General features: G+C 42.4%; 1 protein-coding gene and 1 long non-coding RNA gene across 5 annotated transcripts in view; one reads left to right on the top strand and one right to left on the bottom strand.

The window, feature by feature from the left end:
• LOC123603661 overlaps nt 1-27,441 on the bottom strand; it is a 148,875-nt gene that overhangs the window by 9,884 nt on the left and 111,550 nt on the right. The gene's annotated exons all lie outside the window — the stretch shown is intronic.
• On the top strand, nt 4,911-12,780 carry KRT39 (keratin 39). Its single transcript, XM_045488781.1, has 8 exons — nt 4,911-5,333; nt 6,490-6,572; nt 7,263-7,419; nt 8,084-8,245; nt 8,357-8,482; nt 10,017-10,237; nt 11,605-11,866; nt 12,645-12,780. The coding sequence occupies exons 1-7, from the start codon at nt 4,911-4,913 to the stop codon at nt 11,855-11,857; spliced, it is 1,425 nt and encodes a 474-aa protein (XP_045344737.1). The 3' UTR covers nt 11,858-11,866; nt 12,645-12,780.

Below are 27,441 nucleotides of genomic sequence, written 5' to 3'. Positions count from 1 at the left end.
GCCAGATTTCGCAAAGTCAACAAATGAGCTGGTGGCAGCAAAATGATGGTAACAGATAGATACCCACTGCTGTCTCAAAAAAAAATGGGTAATGAAGGAAAGACACTGCCTTCAAAGCCAAAGTGGCTACATAGTTAGGAGTTAGACAATATTAAGATCTGTAACAAACATGCTTACAGGGAAAGGAAAATTGGTCAAGTAGTAAAGAAGATGTGCAAGATGCAAGAAAAGGGTACATAATTGATGAAATGTGGTCCTGAAAGAAACAAAGAGAAATCAGCTCCAGAGCACAAATAAAGCAGTCAGCCATGCAACGAAGGAAAATCACCGCCTGAGATACACAAGAAGAGAAGTGATAAGATGGAGAAAAGAGCACAAAAACAAAGATATAACAAAAATAGTTGTCTAACTCTTTTTTTTTAAAAATTTAATGTTTATTTATCTATCTTGAGAGAGAGAGAGCATGTGCGAGCAGGGGAGGGGCAAAGAGAGAGGGAGGGAGAGAAAGAATCCCAAACAAGCTCTGGGCTGCCCGTGCAGACCCCGACTGGGGGCTCGAACTCACAAACGGTGAGATTATGACCTGAGCCGAAATCAAGAGTCAACGCTTAGCCGACTGAGCCACCCAGGTGCCCCATGTCAAACTCTTCTTTTGATTCTGAAAGTGATACAGCCAATTTGTGGGATGTGTACAAAAACATAAAGAAGAAAATAACTCTCATCAATAATTATAAAATGCAAAGAAGTCCACTCTTAACATTTAGATATCTTTCCTTCCAGTCCTTTTTACATGTTTTTAAAATTATTACTATTTCAAATGCTGTTATTTTGTGAAGCAAAATTTGTCCATTTTTTTGTGGTTTCTTGATTTTGAGTCACTGTTATAAAGGCCTTCCTCCACTCTCCATTTGTAAAAGAATTCTCTTATGCTTTCTCTTAGCACATTTATGACTTCCATTTTTCACAAGTGAAATTACAAATGACCCATTTGTAATTCAAGTACATGAATAAAGTAGTAAGCATTCATAGAGCTACACAGCTCTATCAAATCTTAACTTTCTATGTTAACCATACTTCACTGGGATTTCATTTTCATACAAGAAAATGTATCAATGGTGGAAAGCATGTAGTTCCATGAAACTTGAAAACCATACACAGTCATGTAATCATCCAGATCGAGACATAGATTAGAACATCAAGATGTGAAATATCAACCTTCAGAGTTCCTTCATGCTCCTTCCCAGGCAGCTCACCTCCCTCATGAGGAGACAACCACTATTCTGATACCTGACACTGTAGAAGAGTTTGGCCTGTTCTTAAAGTTAATATAAATGTAATCATACTGTTTGTACCCTTTTGTGCCTAAATTCTTCAGGTTGATATATATTTTTTTAATGTTTATTATTTTTGAGAGAGAGAGAGCGCGGAAGAGAGAGAGAGAGCACGAGTGGGGGAGGGGCAGAGAGAGAGGGAGACACAGAATCCGAAGCACGCTCCGTGCTGACAGCTCAGAGCCTGACACGGGGCTCAAACCCATGAACCGTGAGATCATGACCTGAGCTGAAGTCAGACGCTTAACCAACTGAGCTACCCAGACGACCCAGGTTGACATGTTTTTGAAGTTCATCCATGTCATTGTGAATACCAATAGTTCATTCTTTTTGTTGTCAAGTTACTAACCTATTCTATGAATATACCACAGTCTGTTGATCCATTGTGTTGTTTGTGAGCATTTGGCTTGTTTCCATTTTGGTGCCATTAAGAATAAAACTGCTAGAAGCATTTTTATGCAAGTCTTTTTGTGTACATACGCACTCATTTCTCTCGGGCATAGAACTAGTCATGATACTGCTGTGTCAAAAGGAAGGTCCTTTATATCTCAAGTGGATATTTTCACCCAGCCAGTAGCTTGTCCTTTCTCTTTCTTAGTGGTATATTTTGATCAGTAAAAGACTTTAACTATGATGAAGTCAAATTCATTGTTTATGTTTAGTGCTCTCCACGTGCTAGAAGTCTTTGTCTGAACAAGATTATGAAGATCTTCTTCCATGTTGCCTTCTAAAAGTTCCATACCTGTAACCTTCACATTTAAGTATTTAATCCATCTTGAATTAATTTTTATACAGAGTGTGAGTTAAAGCTCAAGATGTATCGATCTCTGCTATACGCAATTATCTAATTGATCGGCAACAGTTATTGAAAAGGCTATCCTTTTCTCATGGACTTACTTCGGAAACGTTGTCAAAAATCAAGTGACCATATGTATGTGAGACTATTTCTAGAATCTTTATTCTATTTCACTGATCCACTTGCCAACCCTTATGCCAATATCACACTGTCTGATTATAGTAGCAGTATAGTAACTTGTATGAATTTATACTCCCACCAGCAATAAATGAGAGGCTGTATACAGTACATTTGTTACCAAACTGTGATTTTTTTTTTCAGTATGATAGGGAGAAAGATAAAATAAAATCTCAGTGTAGTTTAAATTTACATTTCTTCTTTATGAGTGACATTGAGCATTTTTTCTAAGGTTCTTTGTAAATTAAGTGCCTGTTGTATTTTCTTTCTGGTCACTGTCTATGGCGTTATTGCAAATATACCTTCCCAGTTTGTCATCTGTCTTCCAATTTTATAGGTTGTGCTTTGTACCAATGTAAAAGTTATCTGATGTTGTCAGATTTATAAGTTTTTATGGTTTCTTTATTTCGGTCATTATTAGAAAGGCCTTCTGTCTTCAACTTTATAAAAATAATTCTCATATTTTTAGCACAATTATGATTTCATTTTTCACATTTGAATCTTTGATCAATTTGCAATATGTCTTACTAGGAAGGATGAGTCATTATCCCAACACTTCCTGCCCTGCCTTCTACCTCAAGTGATACAGAATTGTTCCCAAACTACATATGATAGTCTATCTTTCCCCCACTAGTTTTAAATGTCACATTTATCATACACTAAATTCAAGTCTGTTTGGAAGTCTATTTTAGACCTCTTATTCTATTCTATTGATCTGTCTGACTATTCATGCATCAATACTATAGTATTTTGATTAGTGAGTCTTTAAAATAGGAAGAGCTAGTCTCTCTGGGGCTTCCTCTTATAGAAGTTTCCTGGCTATTCAAATTTGATTAACTTTTCTCATAAAACTTAAGAATTATCTTGCCTGGTTAAAAAAAAAATCACATTTTTGAGATTGGGAGGATCTCAATAAGTTTAGTGGGATCTAAGTTAAATTAATGTGGAGATAATTGACATTTTTATAGTGATGGATATAGTATTTCAGTCCAAGAACATGATATATCTTTCCATTTATTCTAGTTTTCTGTCCTTCAATGTATTTTAATATTTTATTCATGTAGTCTACCTTTCTAACTAAATTTATTCCTGTGCATTTTATATTTGGTGGCACTATTGTAAATTAATATTTTTTCCTTACCTTACGTGATATGCAGAATAATGAGCCCCCAAAGATGTTCATATCCTAATCCTACAACTTTTGAATATGTTAGGCTACATGACGAAGGGGAAGTAAGGCCACTAATCAGCTGACCTTAAAATAGGAAGATTATCCTAGATGATATGAGTGGGCCCAATATAATCACAAGGGCCTTAAGGGTGGAAGAGGGAAGCAGAAGAGTCAGTGTCAGAGTGATGCCGCATGAGAAAGACTCCCCACTGCTGGCTTTGAAGACAGAAAGAGGCCAGGAGCTAAGGAGCCTGTGCAGCCTCTAGAAGCTAGAAAAGGCAACATAATTGTTCTCTCCTAGAGCCTCCATAAAGGAACAGGAACAAATAAGTTTCTTTCTTTTTTTAAATTTTTATTTGAGAGAGAGAGAGCATGAGCAGGAGAGAGGGGGAAGAGGGGGAGAGAGAGAGAGAGAGAGAGAGAGGGAGAGAGAAAGAAAATCCTAACCCTGATGCAGGGCTCAATCCCACGACTCTGGGATCATCACCCGAGCCTAAATCAAGAGAGTCGGACGCTCAACCAAATGAGCCACCTAGGCACCCCAAAAAAAACTTTCTTAAGAAAACACTGAGAAAGTATTCCTGAGAATGAAAACCACACATCTTTCAACACATCATGTTTAAACAGCAAATATAAACCAACCCCAAGACAAATTGTTAGCTAATGTAATTCCACAAGCAATCACTGAGCACAAAAAAATGTCATAAAACGTGGGTTTTGGAAAACCAAAAGGTAACCAGCTTCTTTTTCAGGAAATTTATTGTTAGCAATCAAACCCTACCTGGCAAGCTGAAACAGGAATCTAGCAATCATCTTTAAAAAGGGTCTTATTTAAAACTCACATTTTAACCCATACTCACAACGTCCGAACAATGAAAATGGAAAACCAGTTGGGCAGAACAAAATAAAATACTGATTTCTGAGTTCACCAATAATTATTAGATATTAATAGTTTCCCTTTTCTAGAGAAGAAAGGAAAAGAAGGATGAACTCATTCCTGATCAAGCTTTAGGCCAGGTGGAGAGGTCAACAAGGATTTAATGAACTTCATATACTCACACCTGCTTAATAATGGATGCTGGTAGAACTGTGATGGCATTTCCTTTTGAAGATTTCATGTGAAGCTCTGTATCCAATGACAGGTAGTGGTTGTGATGGGTAATAACTTAGTAACAGCCTAAATGCACATTTTTATGAGACAAGTAACTCTTCTCAGGCAAGTAAAAAGCAGACTAATGAGATGTTCCTATGGGATTTGATATAAACAGTAGAAAGGAAAACATCCTTCCAGCCATGACCCCACCTACAGCAAAGGCTATATAAGCACTTCAAAGAGGAAATAGTCAAGGAGCTTGGAATTCAGACTTAGTCGAGGTTGTTTGAGCTTTCGATCTGGACCACAGATTTTGAAATAAACCCACACTGGGTACACACCATGGATACCAAAGGCTGTACAACAACTATTTCTTCTTCCACGCCACACCAAAGATGCTCTAGGATTACAAATTTTAGGACCATCTTTCCCAACACCAGCTGCCAATATGGTGGTCTCGAAGCCAACAGCTGCCACCCTACTCCTTGCTTTTATCTCACACCCATCTGCTTGATTAACAACTTCGGTGCCTGTCCCCCTCTGGATGACTGCGACTGGTGTGGTGAAGGTATCAACAGTAAAGAGAAAGAGACCATGCAAATTTTGAACGAGCGCCTTGCTAACTACCTGGAGAAGGTGCGGATCTTGGAACAAGAGAACACTGAACTGGAGTGCAAAATCCAGGAGGAGTGTAACAAAGAGCTTTGTGTCGTATGTCCTGACTACAGGTCCTACTACGCTACCATTGAGGAGCTCCAGCAGAAGGTAAGATTCTTAGGAATGTGTATAATCAAGTTGTGTAATGACACTCTCCAAGCAATAGCCATGTGCTTAATATATGTGCTTAATATTTGTAGTTCATTTTATGCTGGAAAAAAATATTTTGTAGAATAAGAAAATCTCTTGAATGAAATTGTCATCTTGAGGCAATATTCAGAGTTGTCTACTTACTCATCTTCCAGAGATAGGTTCTGCTGTTATAACCAGATAGCTTCGGTCCCAAATGTGTTAACAACCTATTGCCGCCATTTCTTTCTTTCTTTCTTTCTTCCTTCCTTCCTTTCTTTCTTTCTTTTTTTCTTTGTCTTTTTTAACTTTTTAATGTTTATTTATTTCTGAGAGAGAGATAGACAGAGTGTAAGCAGGGGAGGGGCAGAGAGAGAGAGGGAGACACAGAATCCGAGGCAGGCTCCAGGCTCTGAGCTGTCAGCACAGAACCCGACGCGGGGCTCAAACCCACGAACCGCGGGATCATCACCTGAGCCGAAGTCGGATGCTTAACCGACTGAGCCACCCAGGCACCCCAATTGCTGCCATTTCTTTAACAAAAAGAAGAAAAACAGGGACCTGAGAAAAAGCATTTTGTTTTAAGAAGTGCCTAAACAGTTTACCTTTTATCCAGTGTGCTACCCTTACCACTCTTTTCCCCTCTTATGCTCATTTCATCATCTCCAAATTGTTTCCACGGTTTCTTGCAACATCAAACCTGTTTCCTGATCAGAGTGATGTACTGCAGCTACATATGTCAGATTTACTCCACTTTATTTGTTCAACAAGTGTTTACTGAGCACCCCCAACAAACACCAGACATTGCTCTGGGCTCTGGGAAAATAACAGTGAGCTAAAAAGTCCTTGCCTGCATGGTGGCTACATTCCAGAGGATGCAGATTGAGGATGGATTTTATATTTTGGCAGGAAAACATATGCAAGGTTTTTATTGGAGTAGTTTCTGCTGATTTTTTAGGAAAATAACAAAAAAATCTGACTTTCCAAAGCCCCCCCCCCAAGCTTCCTAAGCATAGCAATGGAAAGCCTAACGGCCCCCACCCCCACCCCATTAATCGCCACACACACAAGCCCTTGGTTTTTAAAGAAGATCCTGGTGTTTGTCTCATTTGTGTGTACAATTTCTTAATTCTAGATCTTGTGTACCAAGGCTGAGAATTCCAGACTGGTCTCACAAATTGACAACACCAAACTGGCTGCTGATGACTTGAGAGCCAAGTAAGCCCATCCAGCACTGTCATTCACGACAGAATTTACCCTGCATCTGATGCGACACACTCCCAAGAAGCGTATCCCCAAATCTGCTAACCTTCCTGCCCCATACCATGTCAGCACCAGCCCAGAAAAGACCTTCATTCACATCCAGTAAATGATAAAGATTAATAACCACTCACATGTATCCACTACCTGTAGTTTATGAACCCACCTGATTACCTGCACAGTAATTCAGGAAAACAGGCAGGGCTGCTAATATGCAATCACCTTGTTTAAAGGTGATTGATTGATTTCCATAGGAAATCAATTCCCAGAAAACTGTGGTTGCATGGGGCTCTGTTATACCCAAAGACATACACCTAGGGCAAGACACAGCTAAAATGTGGACGCAAGTTTTCTAATTCCTAATCCATTGCACTCTCCAATTCTCCTGCATTGCCTCCAGGGGCAGGAGGAGGATAAATTCCCTCATCTCAAAGAACAGCAATGTGGCCTCACGCTGACAAAACGATTAAGGGAACAGTGGTTAAGCGATGATGTTTATCAAATGGTCTCACCTCTAAAGAGAATCAAGCCCTCAACAGAAATATAATAAATGAGAGGCCCAAAGGAAAATGTGGAAGGGACTTCTGCTTGGCTCGATTTACACCATCTGCATTTTAATGCCTTTCTTTTTGTGTCTCATTTTTGAAGGTACGAAGCTGAGGTGTCCCTACGCCAGGGAGTGGAGGCAGATGCCAACGGCCTACAGCGGATCCTGAATGCCCTGAGCCTCGCCAAGGCTGACCTGGAGGCACGAGTCCAGTCTCTGAAGGAAGAGCTCCTCAGCCTTAAAAACAACCATGAAGAGGTAAGAGAAAAACCAAGAGAGTCATTACAACCTAAGCCTCTAAAAATAGCATCCATCCCTTTGAGTTGAACTTGACAAAAGGTGTCCCCAAAGAGTAGATAGTATTCTGTTTTTCAGCCTGAGAATATCAACTGCCACTACCATTGGTCCAATGGGTTTCCAATCCACTGCCTAGAACACAAGCTGAAGCCTCCACTCCCCCCTTCAGATCTTCCAGACAAGGGAGCAACCCAATTTAGGGGGGAAACCCCCCCACAGGTTTCCCATCTTTTTGTAGGCATCCCTGCACTGATTTCTGCCTCTATTGCTGTAAGTCCATATTGGCAAAAGCCCATATTGGCATCATAGAGACTCTGATCTCTTATTATAAACTCCACCTCCATGCTGCTTCACCATTACCCATCCCGGGAAATGATCTAAATTCTTTAAGACTCTGATCTTGCTAATTAATTCCTTCTAATGTTCCACATACTTGAACACAGAGTCACATTTGAAATAGTCTTAGGTTATTTTATAGCCTCTCAATAGTACCTATAAATCATCTATTCCTTTATTGTGAGCTACATTCAGATACCATTAAGCTAAATTACTGCTGTTAGACAAACAAGAACACAAGGGTGTCATGTGGTCACCAAGTGACTTCACATTCTTTTTCTTTCCATAGGAAATCAATTCCTTACAGAGCCAGCTTGGGGACAGACTCAACATTGAAGTGACCGCTGCCCCTGCTGTCGATCTAAACCGGGTTCTACAAGAAATGAGATGTCAGTATGAGTCCATCATGGAGACAAACCGCAGAGAAGTGGAACAGTGGTTCAACACACAGGTCAGGAGGGTAGAAAAGTCAAAACCGAATAGGTGACTTTGCATTTCCAGGCACCCTTCCATCAAAGTCATGTCTCCTTCATGATATGCATGGTCTTTGACTGTGTTTCAGATGGAGGGGCTGAACCAGCAGGTGGTGACCAGCTCTCAACAGCAGCAGTTCTGCCTGAAGGACATCACTGAGCTGAGACGCACCATGAATGCTCTGGAGATTGAACTGCAGGCCCAGCACAGAATGGTACCCAGGAAACTGACCAAGCCTAACACAGCAGTGATGGCAATCGCCCCTGACACCTGCATGTTGCAATGTTTCCCAAATTGTGTCCCTCAGAACAAAGGTTCCTCTGTTTGTTAAAGAGTCTATGGCCAAGAAAGGGCTTATGGTCAGATAAGCCTGGGAAATGCTGGAGTAAACAAAGGTTAAACAGGGTAAATTCCTGCAGACCTTTAATAAGCTAATATACACTATGGATCTCCAAGGAGATACATGGCATTCAGCATTCCAAAACTTAATTGACTGTGGACCCCCCTTTATAAGAGCATCTCATGGCAATAAGGATCCATGGAGTACACTTTGGGAAACACTACAAGAGCATTGTATTACATGCAAAACATTTTTCTAAACTATCAAATTTGTAAAATAGTCTTATAAGGGAGGTGGCATAATTATTAAGCCAATTTTATAGATAAGGCTCAGGGAGCTAAACTGATTTTCCCGTGCCAAATCCAAGGTGAGTGCCACCTTGCCTATTTTAGGAATGGAGACACTGAGATCCTGAGGCATTAAGTAACTTGTTAAAAGTCACAAAAGAGATGAGCCTGAGCCAGAATTCAGTTCCAGAGCTGGAACCACTTCTGCCTCCATTGTACTGCCTCTGTGAAGTAGGGAATTATTTAAATGCTCTGATGTGAAGGGTATTTGGAAGACCTTGCCCCAAAGCTAGATTTGTCACCAGCTAGTCATGTGACCATGGGCAATTCACTTAACCTCTTGAACCTGTTTTCTCATCTCTGAAAACCGGGAAAACCACGTAAATAACAGGTTATTCTAACCTAAAATTGCATTATCCATAGACTTACAGGATGATGGATCAGGAAAGATTTGTAATCATCAAAGTTTCAACTCTCATGTTTTACATATAAAGGAAGGGATCCAGTGAGGGAATTGTTTTGTGGGGTTTTTTTTTAATGTTAATTTTGAGAGAGAGCACAAGCAAGGGAGGGGCAAAGAGAGAGGGAGAAAGTGAATCCCAAGCAGGCTCCACGCTCAGCGTGGGGCATGATGACGGGCTCGATACCCGGGCCATGAGATCATGACCTGAGCCGAAATCAAGAAGCAGGCACTTAATCAATTGAGCCACCCAGGTGCCCTGCAAGTGAAGGAATTGTTCATGGCTTAATGCTGCTAACTTCTTCTTTAAGGTAAAAATATTCTCAGAATGAAGCGCCACGGTAACAGGTTTTCAAAGCTGTACATTTTTGTTTGTTGGTTTGTCTCATAAGTAGGAGAGTGTCGTATGATAGGTGATTAAGAAAGAGAAAGAGAAGTGAGTACTTTAAGGAAAGCAAAAATAAATAAAGAGGATAAAAGGAAGCAAGCTCTAGCAGAGGAGATCATTTTGGTTTGGGATTTCTTTGGTTAAGAAGTAATAAGAGGGCTTGGAGATTCATTAGTACCTGTCACAAAAAAATTTTTTTAAATGATACAGTTCACAAGAGACCAGGCTCCAATGAATCATCATTACAAATCTTAATTTCTTCCTCCATGGTAGAGAGATTCCCAGGAATGCATCCTGGCGGAGACAGAGGCCCGCTACACGGCCTTACTGGCCCAGATCCAGTGTCTGATTGATAATGTGGAGGCTCAGCTGGCAGAGATCAGGTGTGCCCTAGAAAGACAGAACCAAGAATATGAGATTCTGCTGGATGTCAAGTCCCAGCTGGAGTGTGAGATTGCCACATACCGCAGCCTTCTGGAGAGTTCAGATGTCGAGTAAGTAAAATAAAAACAACTATGAGAAAATATGCTGACACACATGTGTGTACTGCCACTAGGCAATAGGGGGCATGTGCTTTGATCTTCTTGCCAGTGGTGGGAACTTTAGGTACCTGATCTCAAGCTGTGCTGTTTGGAGACCTACAACTGTAACCTAGTCCAAATTTGCGGTCTTAGCTGAGCGGAGTCATTTTGAAGAGCCAGCACACCAGGTTAATTCCTTGTATGTTGGGTTTTAAAAAGTACAAGGGAAAACAATGGTTTCCCCAAACATTCAAACATTCCTGGTGACTTACAGATTTTCCCCCACTAGATGAACTTTCATGAAATTGAGTAGGGCGACCCTGCTCCTTTTGGAGGAACAGTCTGTTCAGGCTGAAATGCCCATCTCCAGCCTCTTGTCCTTGATGCCAAGAGCAGCATGTAGATGTGTGTATTTCAGCATCTTTTTTTTTTTTTTAATGGAAATTGTAATGTTTTTCAATGATAAGCTAACCAACCCATAAGGGACGGACCTAGAGCACAAGCTCTTTGAAGCAACTCAGTCCACACTAATGCCCCAGATGCAGACTTAGAACCGTTACGGAGACTTCCTTCCCCCAAATAATCAGTGGACTCTGCTCACAGAGTTCTTATAACTGGCATGTCCACATGATAACTAGCACAATGTTGACAAAAGCTAGTCCCTCTGAGGAGCTCCGACATACCAAAGTGCCTGGAATCATCCAAAAAAGATGATGCTTCTTAAAAAGAGTTCGGTTAACTGCTCCCGATTCCAATTGTGTAAAATTTCATTTAAATACACCCAGAAGGCACCTAGAAGCTGCCCGATAAAGCATGAAAGACTCTTCCATAGATGGGTTTCAGGCCATCTGATAAGAAAAACACCTGATTAGCTTTCTTTCTTCAGATAATAAGCCTCTCAACCTGTCCCTTATCACGGTTATCCTGTCACTTATCCCTTATCACTGTCAATCCTGTAAGCATAGCTCCCATTATACCCATTCTGGATGAAAAACTAAAGCTCAGGAGCGTTCCTTGACTTATCTTAGGTCACCAGCTGGTAAATGACAAGCTAGACTGCACCCGGGTCTTGAACCCCTGGAGTGGTGTTCTTCCACAGTGCTGTGGCATTGTCCACAATGGCAGCTTGCAGAATCTAAAGCTTCTAAGCCTAAGATGCTGCTTTACCATGCATCTGGTCTGATTCTTTTTCTTCCACCGATGATAGAACAAAATGAACAAATAAGCATTTGGAAATATTTGTTTTGAGTGACACCATGTTGAAACATTACCCACCGCTGTTGTTCTCCACAACCATCCTTACCTTCCCTCAATCACAGGCAAAATTCTGTTTTTTCTAGGCTTCCCTGTAACCCGTGTGTCACCACATGTGAGCCTTCCAGTAAGGCCAGCACCAAGGAATGCACAGCCCCGGCTTACAATACATCATCCTCAGCCTCCCGCGGATCACATGAGCTCTGCTGTACCTGCAGAGTACTGCCCCAAATACTGGTTAAAATCTTCACCATCACGCAGGAGATTAGGGATGGCAAAGTCATTTCGTCTCACGAGCACGTGCAGCCTTGCTTCATCCCCAGAATTGCCAAAGCCTAACAACCCAAGGTGATGAAAATGACCCTCATTCATGAAAGAGAGGCCAATACTTGCTCCTACCAAAAAGGCTTAAAAAGTCCCCAGTCCCTTAAGGTACTTAGTTTCTTACTAACAAACACAGTGGGTCCACCTTGCTAGACAGAGTATCTTTTATTCTGACCCTTTCCTAAGCCTCTGCAATGTCAGTGCCTGTCTCTCAGAGAAATGGGTAATGTGCATCCAAAGCAATGTCAACATGATAATATGTTTCTTTGGAAGCACATTACCCATTTCTCTGAGAGACAGGCATTGGTTTATAAGTGCCCAGGAAGGTGCCCTACATTACTTGACTCCACAGGTGATGGGCAGATTTCTCTTTTGTTTACTCAGGTCTTGTTTACTTACATTCCTCATTAGAGCCAGTCAGACAAGTTCTAGGATTGTTTCAGCCATGAAGGTGAAAAGCTGTGAACTTCCCTTCTAAAATCCTTCCTTGGCCAAAGAAAGAAGCCTTATATGGGAACAGCCTGAATGGGGGAAAGATCTTTAATGTTCAGTTTCCTTGAATAGATAGATAGTCGTGAGTCCAAATCCTGTTGAACTCTGCTGTTATCCCTGCTCGCATACTTCAGCTCCACAAGGTGTTTTTGAAGATGTCTGTGTTCTCCAAAACTTTGTAACCATTAGGCTTCTCCAAATATTTTCATCAAGATTCAGGAAGGGTTGTGGAGAGTGAATCTAGAGCATTTTGAAGGAATAACGTGGATCCTTCCATTAAATGTTTGCTATTTCTCTTTCCATTCTTTAGGGAATGGGAGTCGGTTCCGACTGTTTAACAAGGGACAGGGAGCTGGAACTCTCACATCATAACCCTGTTCTTGCCTCTCCCTGTGACTGGTGCTCATGAAAAAATAGCTTAGATTCCTCCTGCAATCCATCCATCAAAGAGAAGTGGACTTAATACCACCAACTTTGCACAATAACTTTGATTATTGAATGGTTGCTGCTTGCAAGGACAACACAGTGAGAAGATACCATTTATGTACCCGCCATTACCAAAACTTCTCACAGGAGGTCCCAGAGGGTTTCAGTCAATCCCTACAAAAATTATTCGATGTTTCCAGAAGATTTAGTAAATAACGACAAACCAAATACAGAATGTGGAGTCAAAAGACCTGACGTCCTAAACTTGCCACTTAGGACCCAGGGCAAAGCATCTAGCCTCTTTCAAATTTAATTTCCTTATTTGTTAAAGGAGGACCATGGCTACTTGACAGGTTTGTAGCATAGATCAAAGGAAATTGTTTATGGCATGCTACTTGGTACACTGAAGAGCACTATGCAAATGTTATTTTTATATAAGCTTTGCTTTGAACTACAGCCCTAGACTTAATTGTGTCATTATCGCATGTCAAAATTCTTTCCCTGTCAATTTAGTGATCCAGTCATGATTTTGTAGTTTTAATAGTGCTCAGCTTTCAGGGATTAAAAAAAAAAAAAAAAAAAAAAAAAAAGAACAGAACAAAGTCTTCCTGTGATCAAGCCTGCAATTCTACGGCATAAATCATTTTTGAAGTCTTAGGGTTTGTATCAGATATCACTTGATGGCTGGCGCCCACGACAAAGACAAAAGTATTGTTTAACTCTGGGCTCAGCAGTCACTTCCTCCAGACAAGTAGCAACTTACACTAAGCGAGTGGAATGCAGAACTCCCAGAGTGATCTCTTTCCCATCAATAACTTCCTTCTCATCTGAACGCCCAGATTACCCCTGGTAGCACTTCACTGCATTCCATCTCAGACTACAGGAGGGAAATGTGGGACGAGCATGGGGCTTGGACTCCGAAGACCTAGGAGAGAGTCTCACCCCAGTCTATGTGCATGACCTTGAGTAAAAGGGCTGGAACAACGTGGGCCCTGCAGTGCTAGAAGGACTAAGTGGAATAATAATGGTGAAGGGGTCCTATAAGCTGTACAAGGCCATGCAGAAGGGAGGTTTTGTCCCCCAGTTGAAAACCAGGCATTTGTCATTTCCTTCCAAAATACCTTCTTCCTTCGTGTCTGGTTCAGTGATGGTCCCCAGTGGACCCCACAGGTACATGCGACACTAACTGGGAAGTCAGTTGGTGAGAAGTCAGAGTTGCTCAATCTGCTCTGAGTTTTGATTCCAACAGGATGCAGGGTTTAGGAACCTTGCTGGACTCAGGCTAACCTTGAGCTGATATAGCAATGCCCTTCTCAATGTATCCTAAAAATAGGATCTCTTCCTCCTACTCAGAGCAAAGTATCCCATGTACCACACTCCCAATGTTAGAAACTAGGCTCAATTAGAGATATGTGAAACTCAGAACTCTGTGGATCCCAGTCCTGTAAGGCAATTATAATGCCAGTTTCCTTTTTCTAGAAGTCTTATAAAGTCCTGGTAAGACATAGTCTTACAATGGCTTTTTGTTTGCCAGAGCCTGTGTTGGAAAGGGAAAGAGTATCAAAACCCATTTGGTGATCCATAATCTTATTTCTAAACATGGGAGGTGTAGGGAGATTGGAGCCTGCTTCGGATTCTGTGTCTCCCTCTCTCTCTCTGCCCCTCCCCTGCTCCTGCTCTGTCTCTCTGTCTCTCTGTCTCTCTCAAAAATAAAGCATTAAAAAAAATTTTTTTTAACAAACGTTCTGATAATACAAAGCATTTTAAAAGCAAATGCCACCTCCAAACAGGAGGGAGGAAGAGATTAAAATTCAGGAGAAATGGGAAGTGTCCCAGAAGAGAAGGGAAGAGCACCCATCCGTACTAGGAAGAATTTCTACGCTGAGGCGACCTGCGTCCATGACATAATGCCATGGTTAGAACCAGTGCGAGCAAGCTTGGAATGCACTGTTTCAACACTGTAATCAAATGCCTTTATAGGAAATGAATCCTCTGGCTGGTTGGCTAGCTTGAAGGATCTGGTGTGTTCATGAATGATTCACAAGCTTCATGGGAACAACCCACGCACCCAGTTCAAATGGGAACAACCAACCCTATTTGGCAACATTGAAAGTGTTTATGTAGTCAAATGATCATTTCAGGTTGAGCATTATATTTGGAGGGTTTTCTTAGATGATGCTTTTAAGCCCCAGGCCACCCCTTATACGCACATAAGAAAATATGTAATATGCCGATGTTTCTAAATATTCCAGTTAAGGTGTCACCAGCAGCAAAGTTTCTGAACATGCTTTCCTGCTGCTCCCACCCCTCCCCATGGCTCACCTCCACTGTCTCCCCTCCCCTCTTCCCTCCCTCCCTCTCTCTCCTCCCTCTCTATCTGGAACAACATAAGAATTAAGATGGACATACTGGTATACCTGAAGAAAATACCTGAGATTAAAGTTTATCTTACTATTTCTAATTTTTTTTTAATATTTATTTATTTTTGGCAGAGAGAGAGAGGGAGAGAGAGCGCGCGAGCATGAGTGGGGCAGGGGCAGAGAGACAGGGAGACACAGAATCTGAAGCAGGCTCCAGGCTCCGAGCTGTCAGCACAAAGCCCGACACGGGGCTTGAACTCACAGACAGCGAAATCATGACCGGAACCAAAGCTGGACACTCAACCAACTGAGCCACCCAGGTGCCCCTTATCTTACTATTTCTTAGAAAGAAGGCAGGTTTGTGGCTCCCTTCTTTGTGTCCTTCTATAAAGAGAAAAAAAATCAAAAAGGCCTTTGTTTCTAAGCCAGGGGCAAAACCCTCTGCTTTATAGCTCATTTCGGTGGCCCAGTGGGTCCAGCAGGTACTTAAGATTTATTCTGGAGAGAACTGGACCTACCTACTTGATATCTGTGGCCCTGAGACGAGCAACATAACTCTACTAAACCAGAAGACCTACAGAGACCACACTGTGGGCTGAATTTCTCCAAATCCACATTGTTGGTTATAAAGAGCTGCCTATCCCCAACCTGTATGTAAGGATAGAAAGGTCTTCTCTCTGCACATGTTTGTCAGCTCATGTACCGCTGACCCATCAGAAGAAAAAAACTGTGCCCTCCTCCATCGCTGCCACCATCCAAAAGACCACCTTCCCTGATCCCTGGCATAGCTTTTGTGGGTGCAGAGAGAAGTCTCACAGTGGAAGGCACATAAAAATTATAGCCCATTTAAGAGAACTCTGTAACTTGAGGGAGAAAAGGAGACCAGGGTAAAAATTCAGAATAAGTGGTCCCTACTAAGCCATTAGAAAAAGCTGGAAGAGAACACTGCCATTTCAGGTCCAGAAGCAGAATCACATGTTGATTTAGAACAGATGCCTGACCCCAGACCAGTTGGGTCTGATTCTCAGCCCTGCCACCTACTGTGAGACCTTGGGCAAGTTACTTAACCTATGTATCTCCACTTCCTCATCTTTAAACTGGGGCTATTAATAGCATCTACCTCCTAGGGTTGAGATGACCGCATTAATGAATGCATGCAAAGCTCTTAAGCATGCCTGGCACCCAATAACGTGGGGAGTATGATTTCACCATCCTGCTTTAAGACACCTACATTCAACTGGCAAAACCACCACACTCGGGCTAATGAAATATTTCACTGGAGCTGACAGTGACATTGTCAAGCAAAGCCATCCTGACAACTTAAAGAAAGCACCAGATTAAGGATGGAACCTTTCTTTTTTTATTTTACTATTTACTTAAAAAATTTTTTTTAATGTTTATTTAATTTTGAAAGAGAGAGAGAGGGAGACACAGAACCTGAAGCAGGCTTCAGACTCTGAGCTGTCAGCACAGAGCCCAACGTGGGGTTCGAACCCACGAAATGCAAGATCATGACCTGAGTCTATTTTTTTTTTAAGTAAAAATTGGAGGGGTGCCTGCATGGCTCAGTCGGTTAAGCATCCAACTTTGGCTCAGGTAATGATCTCACAGTTGGTGGGTTCAAGCCCCAAGTCGGGCTCTGTGCTGACAGCTCAGAGCCTAGAACCTGCTTTGGATTCTCTGTCTCCCTCTCTCTCCCTCCCTCACTCATGGTCTCTCTCTCTTTCTCTCTCTGTCAAAAATAAATAAACATTTAAAAAAATTTTTAAGTAAAAATTGTATCTATTGAAAACATTTTGATATACATCTACATAGTGAAATGATTACCACATGCGGGTCCAACTCTTCTATTTTCTGGAATGTTCTGGTACTCAGTTGGAAAGGATCTCCCCATACTATATCAACCTTCTCACTCTGTGGCAGCCAACAGGAAGAAGGTGGCCCAGGAGGAGGGGGGAGAACAGCCTTATAAGCAGAATCACTTTTGTGGAGATCAGAAATGACAGGGGAGTCCACACAGGACTGAGGTCCTTCTCTGAGAACAGATCCTGTTGCCCTTATCTCTGTTGGTCCCAATGTTCCCTGGGTTCGGTAATGGACTCAACAGAGAAAGCACAGGGGGGCTCCAACAAAACCTGTCACAATTAACCGAGAACAACCAACACATAAAGTGCTGAGATACGTGCAGAATTCATAACATGTCCTACAGTCAACAAGGAGAAAGAGTAAGGCTTCTTCCAGCCAACTAAACATCGGTTGAATATTATGCCCAACGTTGTGCTAAGTGCTTCACCTGAGTTACCTCACTCAGTCCTCACAACAACCTCACGATGCTATTATTATCCACACTTCACAAAATCGGGGCTTACAGAAGTTAACCAACTTGCTCAGCACTATGCTGATGTTATGCTCAGCATAACGGTCAAGTTAAAATCGGAACAATTTCATGTTTTCCACACTCCAAATACCCTGGTTTTAAATCATTCAAATTTGACAATATATCCATAGCCCAATCAAAGACACAAATAGTTAAAGAAATATTTGTCATGGAGTTCTGAAGAAGGCGAGTCCTAAAAGCAACTTGACAGAGTTTGCATCCAGCCCAATCCAGGAAGGAATAAGGCTGCACTCGATCACATTAGTGCATGGACAGTCAGGGCACGTTCCTCAGGCCTTAAGATCCCACATTTCTCTTCTGGCCCCATTTTTTACCAACCAAATTCCATATCACAGCCTGGTTTCTCTAAAACCCAGACACAACACAGAAGGTGCTCCAGTTTGCAGATGGGAATTTCACGCTTGCAGAACGGACCATCTCTTGATGTTAAATTAAAAAGTTTGCATTCTGGCTCATTCATCTGGCACCTAGGAATTAGGTTACTGTGAGTTGGCTCCTGAGAATCTCTTTGGTTCTGGTGCACTAACAAAATGATGCTTCTGAACTTACCAGCCTAAGAAGAGTCTAAGACAAAGGGAGTGTCACCCCATGAAGCTCTGCCTCAGAGACCAGGCAGCCTGACCAGATGGCATTCCCATCTCATCTCATTCTACACACAGTGGTTAGGTGGTTGAATTCATGGGAAGTTTCCTGTTTGAGGTCTGGCATGGAATGGCTCAGCTCTACCGGACATAAAACCAAGAGGTCTTGATTTAGAGAAGCATCAGGAAACTGTAGATCTCATTTCTAACCCTGTTCCTAGTCAGGGTGAGCTCAAGGTTGAAATGATGGCTGCCAGCTATTCATATTTCCCACAGATGAGCCGTAGCTTCAACATCAATCATGGGTTGCAGAAGCCACAGGGGACTGTTTGTGACCCTAAGATTAACAGGATATAGGGTGATGGGATAGGATATCAAAAGTCCCCTGCTGAGTCCCTTTTAACACAGGCTACAAATTGTTGGGGGGGGGGGGAGCAATCAGAAATGAAATCAAATGTACTAGGTTTAGATGAGGTTTAGATCTAGGTTTAGTAAAAGGAGAAGATGCTATGTTTGGCAAATTCGGGGGAGGCACCGGGAGACACAAACAAAATAAGAAGGGAAGAAAGAGGTAAATTGGCATGCTCGTGTGGCCGCAGAGGGAGATAAGCCAAGAAGAGGTGATTCGCGGCGCCCCCAAACAGAACAGAATGTTGAGTGGGAGTGGGTCACAGGCATCGTGTCCAGCGCCCCAGCTACAGCACCACCCCCTCATATTAACGACACGAAGCCAACACAGTAAACATCGATTAGTGATACACAAACCTGTGGCTCAGGTACTCTATCCAAGAGAAGGTCCACACAGGAGTTCAGGGGCTATGGCCGGAGGAGGGGATCGGAGGGGAGACAGCCTTGGGTTGCAAATGAAGAACAGATATTCACATCCATCCCAATTCTGGTACCCATGTATGCCCTGGCTCTTCAAGAGAAGCCCTGATTTTTTGTAGTTTTATGCTTTTCAATAAAAATCATTTGTGAAGTGTTTCAGCAGAGATGTGGTTTCAATTCTTTTAATTTTGTGAGATGTATAATATAAATCAACTTGCAAAGTAAAAATCCACCTGTAAGTTGGATAATGCAGAGTTCGTGAAATAGAGTCACCACAACCATCTTGGCTATTGTGCCAATAAGTACAAATCCATAAGATACACGGGAAAATATATGTTTTATAAATGACATGGAAAATGTTCTACTCACCTTCAATTTAATCTTTGGCAAAAATCCATCACTAGAGTTCCTATTTGTATTTCTCTCTCTCTTTCTCTTTCTCTTTCTCTCTCTCTTTCTCTCTCTCTCTCACACACACACACACACACACACACACACACACACACTTGCTATATTAATCTGCTATTCCCACTGTAACAAATGAGCACAAATTGGCTCAAAACAACACAAATTTATTACCTTATTTCAGAAGTCTGACACGGCCCCACTGAGCTAAAACAAGCTGTTGGCAGAACCCTGTTCTTCACTGAAGGTCCTAGAGGACAACCTGTTTCCTTGTCTCTTCCAGCCTCCCACATTCCTTGGCGTGTGTCTCCCTTCTGGCTTCGAAGCCAGCAACTTCATCGCTCAGGCTCTGCCTTTACCACATTCCTTCCCCGATGCTGACTCTCTTCTACCTCCCTCTTCCACCTGTAAAGACACAGCCCCACCTGAATATTTCAAGATAATCTCCCCACTTTAAGGCCAGCTTATTAGCAACCTTAACTCTGTCTACAACGTTAACTCCCCTTTGCCATGTAGCATAACAGAGTCATAGGGTTCTAGGTATTAGGAGATGAACATACTGGGGGTAGGGGGAGGGTGTTATTCTGCCTGCCACACTCTCCTACATCTAAACCAAAGGGAAAGCAGAGAGAGAGAGAGGTCTCATATATTACCTCCATAAAACACCAACGCCCAGAATAGAACTTGATGCATACGGTAACAAAGTCCTGAGTGTTTAAATCCACGAACGAATCAAGTTTCCGTGTTGTGCTTCAAGCCTCAGGCAACACAAGTGATGTTAAGATAGTATATATTCAGGCTTCTAGCTTAACTAATGGTTTGAAGATGTAAACATGCTCTATAACCTTCCGGGGGTCACCTTTTTATAGCAACAATAACAACAATTAACATTTGCTGAGTACTTCTCAGTGTGCCAGACAAAGTGTTCATGTTCTCTATGTGCATTTCCTGCACACCCACTCATTTTTGAGGAACCTCAGGCAAGAGACATTCATAACTTACCAGAGTCGCATGGATAGTTAGCATCGGAGCCAGGATTCAAACCCAGAACTGTGTGACCTCAGACCCTGCACTTTTAACCATCATGCAACACTGCCTCTTCTTTTTTTATCCAACATATATTTTGCAAGAATTTATTTCCTAATTGACTGTTATGATTTCAGTATGAAAGAAAAAGGACAACTAGCTGGAATGATACTGTCCCTCCCGGCCAATCTGGCCACTCTCCCCGACCTCTCCTCTCACTCTGGGAGACAGTGGAGTGAACAAAGGGGGAGAGAGAAAGGGTCATGGTCCAGGCGGGGAATGAGGAAGACAGAGATGGAAGGAAAGGATGGGAGTGAGATCTAGCAAAAGGTGTTTGGGGATGGTTTTCACTTGCTCAAAGGAAATAAGACAAATTCAAGCCTTCTTAGGGAGGAACTAGAAGATGGGTTTACTGTGCTTCATGCTACTTTAAACCCCAGTTATTATAACACAATATAATATACAGAATCCTCTGGTAACTTCCTCAAAGTGGAAATAGTGTATATCCTCAAATATAAATATCTTTAAACAGATAACATAGTAGGAGTAAGAATAAAATATACCAAACAAAGAAATTGGGATATAATATACTGAAAAGTGAGAATTTATTTTTTAAACATTTTTTTAATGTTTACTCATTTTTGAGAGAGAGGGAGAGAGACAGACTGTAAGCAGGGCAGGAGCAGAGAGAGAGGCAGACACAGAATCTGAAGCAGGCTCCAGGCTCTGAGCTGTCAGCACAGAGCCTGACGCAGGGCTTGAACCCACTAACCATGAGATCATGACCTGAGCCGAAGTCAGACATCTAACCAACTGAGCCATCCAGGTGCCCCGAAAAGGAAGAATTTAAGACACCAAGGATACTAAAATAAATTTACAAGTTTAAAGCAATCTATTAAAAATATATATATAACTTCCCAGCAAACGATAGCCAAAGCCAGAGCATAGAATGATATCAGCTTATTTTACTTGACCAAAATAGACTATTCTAATACATACACACACACATACACACACACACACACACACACACACACACACACACACACACATTTTAGTAATAGCACCACTGAGCACATTTTATGTGCAATGCATGAATTATCTAATTTAATTCCCACAATAACCCCTTATCCATCAAGGTGAGTATTAATCTCAGTTCACATTTGAGGAAATTGAGGCCTGAGGGGTTGGGCAGCAGATGGCAGAATCAAAATCTGAACTTAAAGCTAGTAACTAGAACATTCATCAGCATAAATGTAGACTGACCTTTACATGGACTGTGCCTATAAAACGTCAACTCTTGCAATTAACGTTTATTTCTGAGTTCATCAGGGGACAGAGGTATGCCTATTAGGCTAGGCTTTTTTATGTAGCCCTTGTGACCTCCTGACAACTTCATTGGTCTCCTCTGTCTCAAGCCCTGTGGGATCGTGGCTGAAGGGCAGACAAGTAGTGTTTACAAACATCACTTCTCTCTACCCTCAACTATGCACTGAAGTTTACAGATTACAAGGTCATATGCATACATTACATGACAATTACATAGCTCATCTATGTAGGCTGCACACAGATAGCATGGCATGTGTGCGTACATAGCATGCAGATTACATCGTTTCTGTATGTGCATTGCATATAAATTACATAGTTCATGTATGTATGTTACATAGAGATTATACAGCTCATGTATGTACATTATTTCATTCACTCCCAGCAACAACACTATTAATTACAGGATTGTTAGTCCCATTTTAATGATAAGAAAATTGAGACCAAGAGGCTAAGATTGCCCAGTGTGTTTAACCCCCAAGCCAAAGCCCCTTCCACTAACCCAAACTGTAACAAAGACATAAGAAAGATACAGCATTGGGGCACCTGGGTGGCTCAGTTGGTTAAGCATCCAACTTCGCTTCAGGTCATGATCTCACGGTTCATGGGTTCAAGTCCCGTGTCAGGCTCTGTGCTGACAGCTCAGAGCCTGGAGCCTGCTTCAGATTCTGTGTCTCCCTCTCTCTCTGCTCCTCCCTGGCTCACATTCTATCTCTCTCTCAAAAAATAAGCAAACATTAAAAACTTTAAAAAGATAAAGAAAGAAAAGAAAGAAAGAAAGAAAGAAAGAAAGAAAGAAAGAAAGAAAGAAAGAAAAAGAAAAAGGGAAAGAAAGATAGATACAGCATCATCAGGATAATTTTTAAAGGGGGCGGGGAATTCTCTGAAACAAGAAGCATAGAAAAAGCAATCATTCCTAACCAAAAGAAAGGAGAGAGTGGGGGAAGAATAAATCCAGTTTTCCCAAACCAAAGACAAGCAGGAAAATAGGTAAGGAGAACGTCACCCACAAACATAAAAAGGAGCAACCTAGAAATAAATCTGCAAAGATACTGTAAACACAGAGGAAGTCACAGTAAATACATGCATGAAATTTGAAGCCAGTGGTTAAGAAGGGGATGGGCTCCAAGGGCCTGGTGCCACCAACACTGGACAACCTCGGGCAAGTCTATCTCCTTTTACTGTGTAAATTCTTTCATCTGTAAGGGAGAGTCCACCCAAGTAGTTACTTGTCCATAAAACAGGTTAAGAGCCTTGAAAAAAGAATCCTTTTAGCCAACTATACAATTAGTCTAATTCCTGTCTAAAAGCAGACCGATTAGAATGTGTATCAAACATGTACTAAGATAGCATACTCAACACTGTGTTTATGATATAAGCCTGTAGAAAAGATCAGTGTAGCACATATATACTATGGATGCCATGACAATAAATAATAAATTGAATTTTATTACATCTTCTTTTTCTTTGTTTTAATGTTTTTGTTTGTTTGTTTTGAGAGAGAGTGCAAGTGCAGAAGGGGCAGAGAGAGGGAGACAAGATCTGAAGCAGACTCCATGCTGGCAGCAGAGAGCCCGATGTGAGGCTCAAACTCACTAACTGTGAGATCCTGACCTGAGCCAAAATCAGATGCTTAACCAACTGAACCACCCAGGCGCCCCGACGTCTTTGTCATGGCAGAAAATCTAATTAACGCTATACTACTCTTCAAATATCCTTGCATATTTCACCAAATCATTCTCCTACAAAAAATAATAAGTGAACCACCATCATCACTCTTCTGGGTAGGTGCAGGAGCCTCCCAGCTGCCCCCCACATGCTTACTTGTGCTCTCATGCATTTTCTGCAAGGCAGCCAGGGTTATCTTTTCAAAGCACAAATGTAATCGTGGCACAGCACTCCCCTGTTTAAAATCTTTCTGTAGAAAATTCTGACATTTGGGGCACCTGGGTGGCTCAGTCGGTTGAGCATCCGACTTCAGCTCAGCTCGTGATCTTGCGGTCCATGAGTTCGAGCCCTGTGTCGGGCTCTGTGCTGATGGCTCGGAGCCTGGAGCCTGTTTCAGATTCTGTGTCTCCCTCTCTCTCTGCCCCTCCCCATTCATGCTCTATCTCTCTCTCTCTGTCTCAAAAATAAATAAACATTAAAAAAATTTTTTTAATTCTCTCAATAAAATTAAAAAAAAAAAGAAAACTCTGATGTTTAAGATCAAAATACTCAGGAAGTCCGGGACTTCCCAGCACCTGTGTGTATCCCCAGCTTTATCCCATCATCCTCTGTTGCTCTCTCTGTCCCATCACTTAGAGTAGGCATTCAATAAATATTTGAAGGAATGGATGAATAAATGGATAAATGAATAAAAAAATGAATACATTAGGAATTTTTTTAATGTTTATTTTTAAGGGGGGGGTGCAGAGAGAGAGGGAGACACAGAATCTGAAGCAGGTTCCTGGCTCTGAGCTGTCAGCACAGAGCCCGACTCAGGGCTTGAACTCATGAACCGAGAGATAGTGACCTGAGCCAAAGTCGGCCACTTAACTGACTGAGCCACCCAGGTGCCCCCCAGTACTTTTTTAATAGGAAGCAACATTTTGGCGAGCCAAACAAATAAGTGGTTGGATTTCAGGCACCAACAACTAACAAGTGGAAAAGAATTCTGGAGGGCAAGGACCTTCCCACAGCCCTCCATACGCTGACCCGGCCACAACACGAACCACCCTGGACTCAAGGTAAAAGCTACCAGGACAGACTTCGGCAAACTGCGTGAGATGATGCCTCAGCAAACCAACACCGCACTTACTCGAAATGTCTCCTTAAATGGCAGAAGAAAGGAACGTCCCAAGAGCACTGAAGCTAATGTTCAGGTTAATTCAAGGATTATCAGTGACAACAACCTTTGTATAAGGGATTTGTTGACCTATCAAGTTGGGCAGATTAAGATGATAAAAAGGAGAAAAAAGAAGAGATGAAACCATTTCAGTCTTGCACTAGGGCTCCCCACCCACTACGGGATCTGTTTGTCTTCTGGAGCCTCAAATGAACAAAAATCACCTCAACAGAGCTGGTGGCGTGCCAGAGGTAGTGTAAAAGGACTCGGGGATCTTTCTAAAGCCAGGCCTAAACCGGATTGCCCTGGCACTCCTCTCAAAGAAGCTATCTGGCTGGAACATCTCTTCCCTTCTCAGAAAGGTTTGGTGGCAGCTGTTAAAGGAAACTGGGAACAGGGAGGGGATGGGCCTCCTTTTTTGAAGGTGACGGTGATGATATATGAGACTCACCTCCCAGTATCATGGGATAGGCCGACCCATTCTCCCCAAGCTCCACAATGAGGTACTCAGTGACAAATGTGTCACTCAAACGAGGATGACTTCATTGCTATCAATGATGACTTCAAAATTTTTTATACTAAGCATGTATCATTTTTACCAAACAGGCAACCAACCAATAAGTTTTAAAAATCCACCATTTCTTTTAAAATCCAATGGAGCGCCACAGATTGGAAGTTATAAGGAAAATCTTCACACGATGGTTCTAGAAGAGATGACTTCTCTCCAGTCTTCTCAAATGGCACCACCAAGTTTTCCCTACCCTGGTCCTGCCACAACACCAGAAGTATTTTGCTCGAGGTTAACTCCCACAAAATCCCAACTCCCACACACTGGTGTAAAATGACGCATGGGCGAAATCCACGGGGCTAAGAGGTCACTGCCACTTCAGACATGCCTGCAAAGTACGGAAAAAGGATCATTCCCATCACCAACCACTGAGAGGGAGTTTCAGGAGGCGGTGTGCAGCCTGGCTCTTGCACAACCTACAGATGGATGTTCTCCTCTGTGAGGCTGGGTCCATGTGAACACAATCCAGAGCTGACCTGAACCTTGAGTCAAAACAGATGATCAGGCATTGCCCAGGTCCATCAGAACACTGCTCGCCACCACAGTCAAACAAGTTCCTCATTTGCTCTATTTTCATCTCATCTCCCTTTTGTCTCTTTCTTGTGTTCAGAGATGTTAGTGATCATAGAACACTTTAAAAGAGCACTCTCTCTAAGCACCCCCAAAGCTTTCTTTTAGTCTTTTTTTTTTTTTTTTTACTGTTTATTTATTGTGAGAGAGAGGGAGAGACAGAGACAGAGTGTGAGCAGGGGAGGGGCAGAGAGAGAGAAGGAGATACAGAATCAGAAGCAGGCTCCAGGCTGTAAGCTGTCAGCACATAGCCCGACTCAGGGCTCAGATCTATGAACCGTGAGATCACGACCTGAACCGAAGTCGGATGCTTAACCCCTGAGCCACCCAGGTGCCACTTTCCTTTAGTCTTGGAAATTCCAGAGGAATTTTGCAAGGTTTTGTTGCCAGAGTGGACAAGCAGAGCTAGTGTGCTTTAGGTAATTTTATTAGTATTTAGGAATGAGGTTGCCTTTACGGCTCTCACCCCTGGGAGAGGCTTCTTCCTACTATCTGGTTTTACAACTCACACTCCCAAAAGGGGCAGGAGGTGATGACATCAGAAGACCAGAATTAAAATCCTAACTCTAAAAAGTTCATCCCTGAGCTAACACACATTTATGAAATGCCTAGAAGCCAGACTCTGGCGCTTGGAAGATGGAAGACATAATCCCAGATTTCGAGAAGCCTGCAGTCCCAGAGGAGTGCAGAGTTACGTGATGAGTGAAGAACGGGGTGGAGTCAGGGAGGTGGCTGGGCCCGAGCAGGGGCTCCGGCTTCCACAGTGGGGTGGGGATCCTAAACTCTCTGCCCCTCTGGAAGATCTTAAGACCAGAAGAGGTGGTTTCTTCATGGGTGGGGGACCCAACCCGTGCAGGAAAATTCAGAAAACAATTGTGGAAAAAGATAACTCTCGAACTATGTCTGGAAGTCAGGGGAGCTGTTACAGGCAGTAAGGCAGTGAGTATCCAAGCACAGACCCAGGCAGTGACACCCACAAATTCATGTGCACATGCAATACATTGCACATGCAAATCAGCTCTCAATCACTGACCTCCATGAGCCCCTGATTCTTTATCTGGGGACAATAACCCTTGTGTGGCTACATCAAGAGCTGTTGCTCGCGTTAAATAAACACCACCAAAGGGCTGTGTAAACTGGGAAGTCCCATTATCACCATGATGATGGGACTCTGTCAAGATTCAACTCAAGGATGATACTGCTATGTGGTGGAAAGAATCCCACCCTGGCTTTGCCACTAACCCACCATCTATCCTCTGCCACACCCCGGCCTCAGTCTTCTTCATCTGCAAGTCAGTGGTTTGGATGGAGCTACACTAAAGTCCCTTCCAATGTTGCCATTTTATTTCAAAGTCCCCTTTAAATTGCTAGCAATTAGCACATGGCTCCCCGCCCCCAGTCTATCTCTTTATTCATTCTTAACCTTTACCTTGGCAGACGAAGCATAAGATTCATCAAGCACATTAGACAACCCCTGGCATATTTCCTGTTTTCCTCCATCCCCCCTGCAGGTCACGGACACACGGAACCCAGGCTTTTCAGGGCTCAGTTGGGACACGGCTGCTGGCCAGTTAACAAAGGCTGCATTTCTCCCAGGGGCCAAGGAAGTCCGGTGTAGGCCCGGTTGTTTGGATTTGAGGTGTGCTGGGGATGAAAGGCACCCTGGGAGCGGAAGGCTCGGTCATTCATTCATTAATTATAATTGACGGTTTGTTCTTAAGAATGATCCTTTGAAATTACTTTCCATCAAACAGTGACTGCCACAAAGCCATCAGATATTCAGAACATTCTC

Source organism: Leopardus geoffroyi, chromosome E1 (genome assembly GCF_018350155.1).
Source record: "Leopardus geoffroyi isolate Oge1 chromosome E1, O.geoffroyi_Oge1_pat1.0, whole genome shotgun sequence".
In the NCBI taxonomy this organism is placed as follows: Eukaryota; Metazoa; Chordata; class Mammalia; order Carnivora; family Felidae; genus Leopardus; species Leopardus geoffroyi.
This window is presented reverse-complemented; position numbering and strand designations above follow the sequence as displayed.